The following is a 14,791-nucleotide window of genomic DNA, read 5'->3' on the forward strand; positions in this document are numbered from 1 at the left end:
CCTTACTTTGTGATTTATGACTTCTCCAGCACCATAAAAAACTGGGAAAATAAGGCTTTTTACCTTGCCCACATACTGCGGGTCTGACCCCATGTACTCCTCCAGTACAAAGAACTGGTTCCACACCCAGCCCCTTTTGACCCGTTGAAATCCAGCCGCCCCATTCCTCATCGGGCCCACCAAGCTCCTGACGTGCTCCCTCCCTGTCCTGCTCCGTCCCAGTGGTGGTAAAGGTGGACGTAAAGAAGAGACTGAGCCTTCGTTGACAAGAATCCAAAGGAACAGCAGCAGGCAGTTCCTTGTTAGCATTGGCGATCTGTGAGGTTCAGGTCCCCAAGGTAAAGTCCAGTGATGAGAGCAGAGCCACACTGAAACAACTTGTGAAGCTGTTTATGAGGAATGGTTGAGGTGGGGGTTGTGGCAAACCCAAAGAGCTTTCCTGGATCTGTCAGGGTCCCACTCAGAGATTTATGGTGCTCATCACCTGAAGGAGAGAAAACAAATACATAGTGTGAAGAGATTGCTTTTTGCTGAATCCCCATTACATGCATTACCTATTTCTGCCATACATGCATTAGGTTAGGTCCATAAGGTTGAAGTTTATTGTCATATAGGCTAAACTTAAAAAGTACCATGTACATTCTTAAATAAATAATATAACAAAACAAAAATAAATTGCTTAAAATTATAAGTCACTGCGAATTATGTAAGGTGCCTATTGTTGAATATTCTGACAGCCTGGGGGGGAAAATACTGTCTTTGAGGCAGCTGAGCTCTGGTCTGAGCTCTGATGTTCTGTAGAGCTAGACATTATTCTGATTGGAGACAGTCCAGGAGTGTCTCATAACACTCATGGTAATCATAGACAGTAGGTGTGTGGTTTTAATACCCTGTTCATAAATACCAAGGCTTTGCTGGCACTTTCTGCCGCTTTGTCTTTACCCCCACCTCCCACCTGCTTGGCGATGAATGTCAATATTCATGACATTCTCAAATATAAAAATAACAGAATTGTTTGCCTAGTGATAGATTATCTCTACAGTAGACAGTCATCTTGGTTGTATAGCCTAATTAGCTAGATTACTTCTCTTGTTACTTAGTTTTTGTCTCTAGTGAAAACTGAATTTTTGCACTGAAATTATAGGCCACCGCACACTGTTCCACAGACCTGTCAGTTTTACTGCATTGATGTAGAGGTTGAAATTCATGTATTATTTAATGACAGTGTAATGAGAGGGTGCTGATGAGCTTTTATGTTATGCTTCACAAACCATGTCTTAGTGTTTTTAATCAAACCTATCGGGAAGCTGCTGAAAATGGAGGTAAACCATTTTCAGGAAACTTGACAAAAATGTGCAGCAGTTACTTCAATGGATGGCAACCATCTGAAGATATAGCATGACGTATTGGCAGTTCATATATCAAATTGACATGTGTACTGTATGAGATGTCAGTGCAAAGCGGCACGCTCACAATGATTTCTTTAAGATACTGTGCTTTCTCTCAGACATCACTCCAGTGAAGAGCACAACAGATTTGACAACCAGCGACCACAGGAGATTGTTCCGCTTGCCGCAGTGTGACAGACGTGCGTTCTATGAAAGAAGCAACTCGTATAGAAGACTCTTAATATATAATCGAGCTCACAGACATGCAGTAGAATATTTAATTTGTTCTTTCTTCCAATACATTTTATGTAGTCTTTACGTAGTTCAGTTGATGTACCTGTAAGCATTGGCAGGAATGTGGCACGTCACACAACTGATTTTGTGTGCTTGAGTAAACCACAAAAGAGAATAAAAGTGTATTCTGAAGGCATATTTTTATAAACGCATATTGCAGACTATTTGTTTAAATGCAATTATTTTCCTTTTTTATAATATAATTATACATGTTCTCTGCTATAAAACAGACCCTTTGTAGTATACTTGAGAGGTTTGTTAGAGTAGCGACCAAATACAAATTATCCATCCCTCTTCAATGCAAACGAAATTAAATGCAGGTAATAACTTGTCATCTTAGTAGTATGTGTAAACTCATTCATAAAAACACCTTAAAGTAGAGATTATAAAGTGACACGGGATAACAAAAGTCCATCTTGCTCAATTAGAGTCCTCTACACATTGTGGCATATGAAAGCTCTGAGTGTAAATAGACAGCACATTGGGTTGTAAATCCATATATTTGTTGTCAGGTGATTTTGGACAAGTATCACATTTTCATCATTAAGAGGACTAAAATGTGTTCTTGTAATTCAACAATCTTTCATTACACAGCCTAATGCGTAGGTGAAAAAGAAATATTACAGAACCAACCTAATTTGTTAAGCCTCATTCATTATTGAGCAAACAACGATTGCACTGTTGCTGTTCACACCTTGTTTGTAATTCTGACTACCATATCAACACTCACGCATTCCGCTCTGGTCTTGTTATGAGACTCTTAATTGCACTGAAAACAAGAGACGGGAACCACAAATGGTTGGAATGAAGAATGGAGCTAATGGTTTCTACACCTGGTTTATTGTTCCTCTCTCCTTCCTAATACACTTATAAGCTGTACAGTAATGGAAGACAGCGTGCCTCTAATTTCATAACCGGAGCCCTCATTGACATCATTGTCTTTGATTAATTATACAGACGTGGAACATTGGCTTCAGAGGGAGATTACTTCAACAAGGTTATACCACGCACCCAGATCCATTTATTCTCTCTGTCACCACAGTATCTTAAAAGTCAGAACTGATCTGCAAAGTTCTCCATGCAAAATTGGCAGGAACTATCTTGACACGGGTCGGACATGCCTCTCCCGCAGGTCACTCCTCATTTAGCATTGACATAATGGAAAATGACTGTTCCCATAATTCCTGCAAAATCACGCCTCTGCCACTGTACGGCCCTGGGAGGGCTTGATGCATATTTTATGAGATAAGTTCATTAGCATGTGTCGGGCTTCGGTTGTGAGCCTTGACCCGTGTGTCTACTTCAGATAACACGACGTAGTGGGCTGACAGCGTTCTCACACATCACCTTCAATAATCAAAGAACATATGGCTAGCCGATCTGCTGGTGCAGATTACCTCCCACAAGAGTCTCCCACACAAAGTTATTAGTCGTCAAGGCTGCCATAAACACCGCAAACAAATAAGTAGGCATTGACTCCTGGAATGGAGGGGAGAAATTAGTCACTGGATAAAGTTCTTGTTGTGCATACACTTTCATTTCTTGATACATTGTGGGCAGAGGTCTTCTCTTTTTTTTCACCTTTCTTTTAACAACTGAAGTGTTTTGCATTGTGGACTGACATGTCTTTTAGAGACATAAAGAAGTCATAGTTGTTTTGATAAGACATTGGACCTGCCTACTCGTGATTCAGACAGGAATTAATTAATCATCAAGGAGTTTTCAAGAAAGCTTTTGAAATGGTAAAAATTGGGTGTGAGAAGCAAATAAATAGATTTCCCGAATGAAAATATTTTGATTAAATCGCTTCATGTTTAAATTGCTCTTGGATGCTCTACATGCAGAGTCCTCACTCTTTTGTGTCAGTTTATAGGGATTCATTTCACACTATTCAAAGATGTAACATTCATCTAATGATCATGCAACCAAAGCATACAGTTAACTGTACAAAGGGGCAGCAGTAGTGCAACCAGGGGAGAACAATACAGTACTACAATATAGATCATTCATCATTTTGTGTGAGCCCTGTCACAGGCAATGTTTTACAGCTAATAATTAAGTGAAGGAGAAGGTTGAGTAAATTAATTTGAGCTGATGGACTTGAAGATAGGATTTGGTGACGTGTCCTGAACGCGGATGTTGTGAGTTGCCAGTCCAGAGCTGCTTTTTGGGAGTTGACCTGCGATTTGCACCTTACATAATTTAATTACATGACAATTTTATTTTTCAATTCATCAAAATTTATTCCACACAATAAAGCTCCCTGTATTTTAATATTCTTCACATTTTTGCACTCAAACCCATCTATGGATCCCACTAAGTGGTCATCTGTTCGATCCACAATTGAACTGTGTAATAATGTAAAAACTAAGAACAGTAACCTGTGAGACTTCGAAAGGTGATTTAGTATCTTTAAGTGTTACACATATATCTAAAAAAGCTAACACAATCATTCAATCAGTGTAGATGAATGCACTGTAGAGCTGTTTTTAAACTTTTGTTCAGGCATTATAATCAAGGCATGAAACCAGACGCTATTTGAAGAGAACAGTGATTTTGTTTATTATATTATATATTATTATTATTATCATGTAAAATAGTTGTTTGTTTTTTTCGTAAATTATATATTTTAACAAAACATGTTGGAGTTTCTTCAAATTAAATGTTTATAGAAGAAATAGTCTAATTTAGAAGCATTTGTTGTATTTTAAATTTTTTGTAATGTCAAACTATCTGTAGCTAGGCCAACAATCATCAATTCGCTGCAATTAAAAGAAAGAAATAGACTGACAAGACCGTTTGTCTCTATTTTTATGCGTCTCCACACATGCATTAAACAACCAGTAGCATAGTATAAAAGATAATGTTGTTTTCAGCAGCTGATTGTAATAGTGAATGCTTCTCTAATATAATAATAATAACAACAGATGTGTTGAGGTTGAGCACTGTCACCACGATGATCAATCTTGGGGACAAGGAGAAGGAGTGTCAGTCAGTCAGGGAAATCACTGTGAAGACATTGTTTTTGCACAGCTGAGGCCAAAGAGGACTGTAATATCATTGAAACCCTTCAGGGGAAGAGTAGGAGGAGAGAAGTGTAGGAGGAAGCAATGTAATGAAAATGGGAGTAACAACACAGCTGGCCAGTCAAGCTAAATGATCAAAGAACAGCTCATGCGTAGGTTATAGCACAAACAAAGTAATGAATAGTGAATAAAATAGCTCTTTTAGTTACTCGGGTTATTTTACTCATTTACGACGCAGTTTGGCCTAACCACTCTATTTGTTGGGCGAAAAAACAGCTTTATTTAAATGTCTAGGTATGAAACAGTGACACTTCAGGCCTTATCTTATACCCACACAGTTCAGCCCACAAGTTTCATTGCTAGTTTCCGACCGACGCAGCTGTCATTTTCACGCCCAGTGCCCACGTTGTGTAAGTAGAAAATGTACCTGCGCCCACATGTGCCCATGGTCAGGCGCATTGTTGGTGCATTGCTGTCTTGGTTTAAAGTATTTCCCTGCTATTTAAAGGGCACACTATTCAGATTGTAAGATTCACCTGCTTTGGCAGATTCTAGTTATGTGCTGATCAGTTATAAGAATAAAAATAATAATAAAGAAAATACTGATTCTTCCCATTAAGAGTGACTCTGTGTACACTCTGTGCAGGATCTAATGTTAATTTATGTTCTGTGTTGTTCTACACACAGTCCAGGCTCATACAGTGAAAGGAGTAAAGTAGCTATCCTCCCAGGGTGTAAAATAAACACTTGCCAAGCGCGGGTACATTTTTGATTTGGTGGTGAAAAAAAATTGGTGTCGACGTGTGTTTTTTATTTTATTTTTTTTACCGGCTGACACTATTGGACCCTCACTGTCCACTGTTCTTACTGTAACATTAGCTAATCAAATCAAAGCGGCTTCAGTCTCTAATCGTGACTCAGAGGTAGGCTATCTTTCACATCAGCTGCTGCCAAGTATAAATATCAGAACAACGGCTGACTGTAGCCTATAACATTTACATGATAAACAGCAGGGCTACGGCTGCTTACTGACTTTTCCCAATAGACAGAGAGAGACACACACACACACACACACACACACACACACACACACACACACACACACACACACACACACACACACACAGGCGAGCCTCTCTGAGCCGCTAGCTCAGCGTCAACACAGAAACCTTTACAAAGGACCATGAATGTGTTCATAGTGACGTCAAAGGTCCAGCAGACTCTGTGTATCCAGGGCAGACACGGAGAGAGTGCCTGTCTGTCACTGTTAACAGAGACTCCAGTCCGCACTGTGGTTCATACACTTCACTGATAAACCACAGAATTTCTGTGGAGTAACGTTAGGCTTCATGATCAAAGAAAGTTTTTATAACACGTCACCACTTCTGTCCACACATGCTTCCTTTCTCTCGGCCATCCACATGAGCTCTCTCTTTCTCTCTCCCTCTGCTCCGAGATTGAATCCAACTTTTTTTTTTTTTAATCAATTGATGGTTTTTATAATGTGCTATTCACTCGCCATATCAAAAGCAATGTGCCAGATGCAGGCACATCTGGCTTTTAAAGGGAATGGGAGATGACACTCTCATTGGTGTAATACATGTTACGCCCAAAACACACTTATGATTAATTAAGAGACTAAATACAGCTCCTTGCGTCTTACTTGATGCACCCTGATTATTATTACTATTATAACTAGCAAAAGTGGAGTTAGACACTCCTTAAATGCACTTTCATCATTCACTTTAGACCATGCTTTGTAAAACGAAAGATACTGCCCTTTTAAAGATCTTTTGTGTTTTAATTGTGCTATTATGATATCCACTGGAGGGCTGTTTGCATGCATGGCTTGTGCACGAAGCTATGCACAAAATTGGGTTCCCTGAACAATGGAAACATTGATATGATCCGATGAGTCGTCTTCCCCACTTTTTCTTACATCCCACGCACATTACGTTTGATTAGAGTCAAAGGATGCCTTCCACTCACATTATGTCTGGGCAGTTGTTAAACTCTGTAAAATGCTGTGTGCACTCGTACCAATAATATGAGTTTTCAGCAGAGTCAGTGATGCAGCTCCGTCTACGATATTATGATAATGTTCCCACGCACCCCTTATGTACTGTATGTTTGTTTTTGTTATTAGTGATACTATAGTGATAGGTGCTTCTCTTATTTTCTCCACCCCCTCATCATTACAGGGGCGTTGCCAGCAAAACACTTTTGCAATTGGCTACCTTGCTGAAAAACTGATTCCATTAATAACCTGTTTGATTTTAAAAGAGATGATACCACTATTGAATGCCAGTACTAAGTTTTTTGAACCATAGATTTGTCCAGCAGAAGAAGAACTCTATCTTTCATTGAGTTCATTAGAACACTAAGACAGTAAGCCAAAACACAGTCTTTTAATAGTGACAAATGGCAACTACTCCCTTTGCCAAGGCTATTTCTGTGATAAATGTGGCTCGATACTTACATTACTGAAGTGCTATGTCTGCAGAACCAGGACAGGAAAGAAACGTTACAGAAGGTTTTGGTCGTGTTGGGGAAGCTGCTTTTGAAGTAGTATAGTTTTACAAGCTGACAGTTATTTAATATTGGAAAATATTGGTCTACTGAAATGTTACCCGCAAGAAATCAACTTTAGTTTTACCAAAAGGTCTCAAGTCAGAAATGGTAGTGTTAACTATGTTAACTAAAATATATTACACAGGCATTTAAGTTATAGACTTGGGCTAGATGTCCTGCGGATCCTAATGATTGGGCTGATTTTAAAGAAGCAGTTTTCTATCTTTTACTGAACTCTGTTTGTTTTTTTTCCTAGTGATGCAGCACTGCTCCCTTTTACCACGGCAGGGCTCTACAGTATAACAGTTCACGCGCATGCAAGTGAAAATGAAGGAATGGGAATGTGTTTGTGCACACCAGTGCGAGTGACTCTTGAGTTATGATACCCAGATTGGCAAAATAATGTTTGAAAATAACTGATTTGCTTAGCTCTGACTCCATCTGTCTTTCTCATTAATTAAAGAGCACTGTACAAAACATTCAGGTGGCAGCTTCTCTCTTCTGACCATCACTTTTGCCAGTTAAAATGACCAAAATAATGGATAGCAGCAGATATCAACTATCACTAATTAATGTGAATTCCGTTGCTTGAGGGTAGGACAATATTAAACTTGTATGCTGTCTGATTAGTGCTCTCTGCAAGCTGGTGTCTGCTCAACCAGAAATAAAATTGACCGGGACATCCCTGAGTTGAGGAATAAGCATGGCTTTATGGTGGAAACACTGACGAGTGACTGTCAGGAAGCAGAGTCTGGTAATAAAAGCAAAATAGACGAGGTTAGGTATGTCACAGCAAGAAGTACAACAGATGTCAACTTGTCTTTTTATTTTTTTTTTATATGAGATGTCTGCCACTCCGTCACTCCTACGTTTCTTCTTTCACACCTTCCTGCCAGAGACAGTAGTGTCAGCCCCACTCCCAAACCAATTAAAGTGCTTATTCCGCATCAACAAATGAGGGAGCAATATTTTCTTTGTTTTCAGATTAAAAGAATGCATTCATGTGTTGAAAATGAATAAAAATGTGTTCCCTTCTTATTGTACTAAGTAGAATATGTAAACTTCAAATAGCAGAAAAGTAATAACTGTTCACCACACCAAATTTTATTTACAAAAATGCATTTAAACTACTACTGTACTCGGGACTAATCATTTTTTCCACTGCCTATTTTTTGTTATACCACCATAAAAAGTAAAGTATCAAAACAACAAATCGTTTTTATTTATTAAGTTTCCTATATCCTGGTAATCCAGTGCTGAGCTATCTTTTGTCATGTCTTTGACATCTGAAGGTTTGACAGATACAAATATTCAGAGTCAGGAGACATGCCTGATCTTATTCTGGAGCAGGAAAAGACAGGCAGCTACAGAGATGAAATGAAGCAGCCCTGTTGCCCCAAGGCAGCCGTGGAGCACCATTGGTGCACAGGCAACTGTTGTCATCCAGGCAGGCAGTTCTCAAGCATGTAGGGCTACAACTATTTGACCCTGTGACTTGCGCTGCGCTGACAACAGTTTTGTGGGGGCTGTTCTCTCAACAAGGGACTGTCGGGTTCCTCCTGTGACATTTTGTTACTTTTTGGCTAGTGTAGACAGCTGAAGTGATTTTGAATGAAGCATATAATTTCTGTAACACATGCACACTACAGGCAAAACAAGGCTGAACTGTGTCTGGTGCAAGCAGCCTGTTAGAGAGACCTTGCCAAAGCAGCTGATGGACAAAGGTGTTGTTGTTTTAAGACTAACTTGTGAACTTAAAATTTGGGTTCAGTCACAAATCAGTTGGCTGCTCATAAGAATCTTCTCAGAGATTTGTGAAGTCAGCATGACTACATGTCTGTCATGCGGGTTCTTTCTTTAAAATGCATTTCGTGCAAGAAAAAAACCAAAACTTTTCTGCGATGCAACCCTAGATTACCCCTTCTCGCAATATTTTCCATTATAGTGTGATTGAGGCAAAGCAGACTAGATCATGGACTGACAAACAAACAAGGCTTCATCACTTCAATTATGTCCATTAAGGAACCCTTCATATCAGTGAGTACATGCACTCCCTGAGATGGTATACCACCTTGAATATAATCCAGTGATGATGAAAAATAAATTAGCTGCCTGTCCTACTGAACGAAGGTTGCCTTGCTGTTAGAAACTGAACTTTTCCCCCCTGAAGATATAGAAGGCTTAGCTGTAGAGACAAAACTGGCCTGAGGCAATAAAGAAGCACCACACTGACTCAGCTCTCCCCGATGTCTGGATCCCCTGCCAACAAAGTCTATGATGCAACAGATATGGCTCCAATGAAAGGTTATGATTAAGAAGGAAATATAAAACTTCAGATAGGCTCCCATGATCTAAATTATGGATTTTTCTTTCTAACTCTTAGGTGCTGTGGATAATCTGTGAAATAGCACGCACACAAAGTACTCCTAAATGTGGAACAGCTCAAAACATAATCTGGTTCCTGTTGTTTGAGTCAGAACTGCCACTGTTCCCTGATCTGAACTGAATGAATGTACATTAAAATAAAAGGTGTGAACGTGGAGACCTGTCAGCACTCAGCTTGACTATGAACCTACAAGCCAAATTGACAGTAAGGGGAAACTAGCTTTACCTGCTGCTACAGGGTGTGCAGCGCTTTGTTCCCCACTGCTTCAGTTTGAACAAAGAAAAGACAGCCTCTAAGGCTGAATTTTGAACCCTGTTGTTGTGTTACAGAGTGTCATTAAATTCTGCTGAAGGCAATGCCAACTATTGACAGAGGATGTTATAGAAGGCAAGTCAGATTATAACAAGACAGATGGCATTGGACAAGTGGTCAAGCAGCTAGGTGGGGAAAGAAAAATCCCCCAAAGCTGTGTGCTTCTAACAATCAGTGGATTAGAGTATCTGTTTGTGACTGGTCTTCTCTGTCAATCTGTAAAGCATGTGAGGCAGTCCAATAACATAATGATTTTACTTTGGAGCTACCACACATGTTGCTGACATGCGTTGATGTCTCACACTCACACTAAATACATGATTCTTATCAAATGATTAACAATCCAGTCAGTAAAACCACACATCTCCTGCTACCGTCATGAAGGTAATTTAATGGTCCTAAAGTTCTGGAGATTTTGCAGTTGATAGGGGACAAAAGTTATTTTTATTATCCATTAATGCAAAGTAAATCTAGTCCCTTATATTGCCATATTTAATGCATCAGTATCCCCATAATTTGTGAGCTAGAGGATGGGCCCCTGGAATATAGTATATTAATTTAGTCAAGGTTAAACCCCTTAATGAGGGGATAAATTAAGGAGCAAAAGGGGTTACCTTTGGTCATGTAAATACCATTTAGCTATTTTTCTTCCTGAATTATTTATTCCATTGTGAGCATTTCACCTTTTTCATTGTATTAGCTGAATGTCATTTTATAGAATTCAGGGATTCTTTTCCCTACAGACACAAACACCCACCGTCTTATCATTAAATATTGATTTGGCAACATACTAAGAATGTCTAATTCGATTTTGAAGAGTTTTCTAAAAGCTCCCTTGTCCTTTTTCAGACCTGCATAATGACATGGTCAAAATCAAAGGTGTCAAATTTTGGCTGGGTTGTGGATCGTGGACATCTCTTTCAAGAGTGTTTCATGTTTGCTCAGCTTTATGTTCATGCTTCAGTAATATGAAGGCCTAAAAAAAAAACTGGGCTTCGGAAGGTATGAAGTATATAAACATGCAGAGCCACCAGTATGGTTCCTGGCAACAGAACAGAGATGGCTGACAACATAATGCTGTTATCTAGCCGCCAGTATGGCATTCTAGGCAACAGAAACTTGATTATGTGTGTCAGAAGTAAAATATTCAGTCAGCAAGCCCACAGCACAGATTTTTACCTTGTCTAATAATTTCTATTCTAAGTAATAAAGAAAAGCAATCAGCTGTACAGATACTGTTGCTCAGTTCTGGCTGCTGGTGGATGTAACATCACCATAAAGCCTTGTATTGAGCCAACTTAGTGCTGATCCAATATTGTGGAGCTTCTCCGGCATGGTTAATTAGTGTTGTCTTTATGAGATTATACAAAAAAGCATTTTTTAGTATTTTTAAGTTTTTATCAAGCCTTCAGTGGATATGGGGAATCACGATTTTTTTTTTTTTTAGGAGTTTGGCCTTTTGTAACCTTCATCAGTCATGTGTGCGGCTGAAACTTTATGAGAAAACAATTGATGTACTGCAGATTGGTCTCTTTAATCACAGCTGAACAGCTTTAGCCTATTATAGCTGTTGTCTTCTCCTAATTACCCTGATCTAATAAGTGCATTTGCTTGCTATGACAGACATATATCCCAAACTATTATGACTGTCATTATCAGGCCGTAGAATTTTTCACCCAACGCGTTTCCCATTTTCGCTTAATTAGACATTGCTAAATGTTAACAGATAAAGCTTGGGCGAGCAAGTCAGTCTGCGTTGAGATTTACACCCAGGCTGAGCAGATGGCAATAAATTAAATATGAGAGAGAGACAGAGAGAGAAAATGGGCAGTGGCCTTAACAATTCCTGAATTCCTGTTTAATGTTAGCAGAAAAAGAACCTGCCGTGTTCACTTTTGTGGGCTTTTTTGAAGTTGCCAGATTCTCTTCTAATCCACAATTGTGGAGCAGGTATTATGAGCAGTTCCACTGTTTGATATTTTGTTTGTCATTTAGTGTTGTGGTTCTAAACTTAAAAAACATAGCTATTACGCATGGCAGATTTAATATTCCATTTTATATTCAACATTTAGATGAAAAGGTTTTCACTCCAGCAGGCTTCACAATTGAGGGTCTAAGGACAGAGGGTGTTGTACGCTGTACAGATTGTAAAGCCCCTTGAGGCAAATTGTGATTTGCGATATTGGGCTATATGAATAATACTTGACTTGACATCAACCTCAACCTGATGCTGATGCAGTGGACAGATAATTCTCATTTCACACCAAATGATTCAACTTTCTCCTGTGTTTGGTGAAGTGGAAAAAAAAAAAAAAATCTTGCGAGCATGTGTTGAATAGAATCGTTCAACTGTTCATTTTGAGTACACACCAATATATGAATAGTAAGCTCCTCAACATTGTTATTCACTGGAGCTTAAATAGGGCTAACATCTTTACCTCTCAGTCGACTGAATGCTAATGGCATCAACACTGGCATTTATGAGACTTCTCTTGTGGCACAAGTCTGTCTCTGTCACCCTGTACAGAAATGGAAAACTCCTCCTACATCTGTTCGCGTCACCACCAGTCGATAATGCAGGCGGTATAGAGGAACAGCCAGCTTTTTGTGCTGCAGTATGAATGTTTTTTTTTCTCAACTTGAAAAGTAAGTACAGAATAAGTTAATGTTGAATACATTTTCTCAAACTTGTGTTCAATTGTCTTTCTTTCCTTTTGTTTACATTTTCCCCACCACAGTAATGACTGCAGTCGACGGGGGGATTCTCAGCCAGTGAACGCCTTATTATTTGATTATTTGAGACTGCTCTTAAAAGTGTAGAGTCTTGGTGACGCTTAATTAAGTGGCTCTGATGGTGTGGAGCCATCACACGCGATTGAAGGACAGGGAAGAACTGAAAACAAATTAAGCCCTTTTGGGTAAGCACTATTGAGAAACAATGTGGTGCTCATGAATATGAAAATCAGCACTTAACGTGGTGTGTGGCAAACGTCTGACTGAAATACAGTGCATTGTTTCTAAATTATATGGTACAAATATGGTATTTTTTCTTGCGTGAAGATTACGTGAAGAGGGTTATTGTAGCAGAAATAATTATTTTTCCTGATGTCACAGCCTGGCATATTACTACTCCGTTTGGAGAGTCACATGTGATGAAAGTAAGCTTAAATTTACGTAGAGTACAATTTACAAAGTACATAACAATGGCAGTAACAAGCTATTTGAATGAAGACATAACAGTAACTTTACAGTGTTTACTGTGTGTACAGTTACATTCATTGTCATTTCTTTTTGAGTCTTTAAATATTAACAACTATGGATTAGCTCTTATTGTTTAAATAGGATGCATTGATTATGATGATTCGATTGCACATATTTTCATACAGATTCACCCAGTGTTTAACTTCACAATTTTATTCAAAATGCAACCACATTAGTTTCTTTTTCAGAACAAGATTCATCACCATGGTTTTTCTATTACCACAGTAATCTAAATGCAAATTTTAACTGTCCCTTTTTCCACCAGGATGATGTTTCTGGCACAGCATGTGCACTAGAATTGAGATGTGTTTTGCCCCTTCTGTTCTACCTCTACGTAATCTCAAATGAAGACTGCTTATCACCTTGACGTATTGTAAAAGGAAAGATGTCACTAATTGAACAAAAATAAAGCCTTGTGGTTAAATTCTGACACTGTTTGTCTGCGTCTTCACAGCTAGCCAGAGTCAGATGTGTAAAACTGAAACCTTTCTAAGGAGAACGTCATTTTACATGGAGCAATCAGAAGCTGAGTGATGGTGGTACTCGTCGATGATCCAGAGGTTACTTTTGAATCTAATTAAATTAAAGTTTAAAAATACAATGTTTAAATGTAATCCTTGGGAGCTATGCTGCACTAATCATTGGGACTTAAATGGAAGCTTTGCTGAGTATTTCTCACTGAGTGCGTCAGCCTGGTTACTTTCATTGCACAGGGAATGGGGAAATGTACACTATACACAGTCTACACACAGTGTAATGCCGCAGCTATCCTGGATGCACTGATATGGATTGGTTGCAGTGAAAAGCTTCATCATTCCTGCCTTCCTTCTTGCCCCTGCCATCAATTTTCCCTGCATGGATATAGTTTTGAGTGACACCTGGTGAGTTGCTTTCTCCTATCTCCGCTCTTCCTCTTCACTGTAAATTCATCCATAGCGCAGAAGCTGAACGTGCCTGTCCTCGTGTCACTTTTAACCTACGTTTTGGTGGTCTGATACCAATAATCTTCCTCTGCACGTTGCTACTTGGGCATTGCCACTCAATTGTACTCTATCATTGTGGTCAGGGACACTTGCTGTGTCCTTTTTTATCATCTCCTGTTCATTAGGGGAGTGAAGGCTGCGCAATATCTGGATCCACATCATTTGTTTCTTCACTCTCTTAAAGCTAAAAATGTTAAATCTTGTCCTGAGCCCGGCAAAAGAAAGCTGGACTCCCCTATGAAGGCTTAACTTTCAACAAGAAGATAAATACAAGGTTCTCAATTGGGTAATGAAATCCCTAAAAATATTTTAGCTTCCTAGTACAGATTTGAAAGGTTTAGGTTGTTTAAATGAGACAGCACATTTTATCCTTTCTACTATCTTGTCTTTTTAACTATGTGTTTTGGTTTTTTATTTATTTTTTCAAAATTAATTCCCACTACCTCTTCCAAACCTCCCACAGTGCATGGGGTTTTGAAAAATAAAAAAAATCTTTTGTCTGTGTTAACTACCAGTGGAAACCTGTTTCATCTGTTGACTTTCCTCGAAATCTTTTTTCAAAAGTTTTTA

General features: G+C 38.9%; 1 protein-coding gene and 1 long non-coding RNA gene across 5 annotated transcripts in view; one reads left to right on the plus strand and one right to left on the minus strand.

The window, feature by feature from the left end:
* The window catches only part of LOC123963177 (cadherin-12-like), a 64,932-nt gene extending 64,623 nt beyond the window's left edge, over window positions 1–309 (minus strand). For all 3 annotated transcript variants that reach the window (XM_046040021.1, XM_046039844.1, XM_046039931.1), the window contains exon 1: window positions 64–309. In XM_046040021.1, the coding sequence (XP_045895977.1) occupies window positions 64–309 (246 nt within the window). The remainder of the gene's footprint in view (window positions 1–63) is intronic.
* The window catches only part of LOC123963544, a 212,308-nt gene that overhangs the window by 19,583 nt on the left and 177,934 nt on the right, over window positions 1–14,791 (plus strand). The window contains exons 3-4 of one of the 2 annotated variants that reach the window (XR_006823204.1): window positions 12,716–12,895; window positions 13,504–13,623. The exons of the other annotated variant lie outside the window; for it this stretch is intronic. This is a non-coding gene — a long non-coding RNA (uncharacterized LOC123963544). Of the gene's footprint in view, window positions 1–12,715; window positions 12,896–13,503; window positions 13,624–14,791 lie in introns of those variants that run through there. 2 annotated transcript variants of the gene reach the window in all.

The sequence above is a fragment of the Micropterus dolomieu genome, linkage group LG01 (assembly GCF_021292245.1).
Source record: "Micropterus dolomieu isolate WLL.071019.BEF.003 ecotype Adirondacks linkage group LG01, ASM2129224v1, whole genome shotgun sequence".
NCBI lineage: Eukaryota > Metazoa > Chordata > Actinopteri > Centrarchiformes > Centrarchidae > Micropterus > Micropterus dolomieu.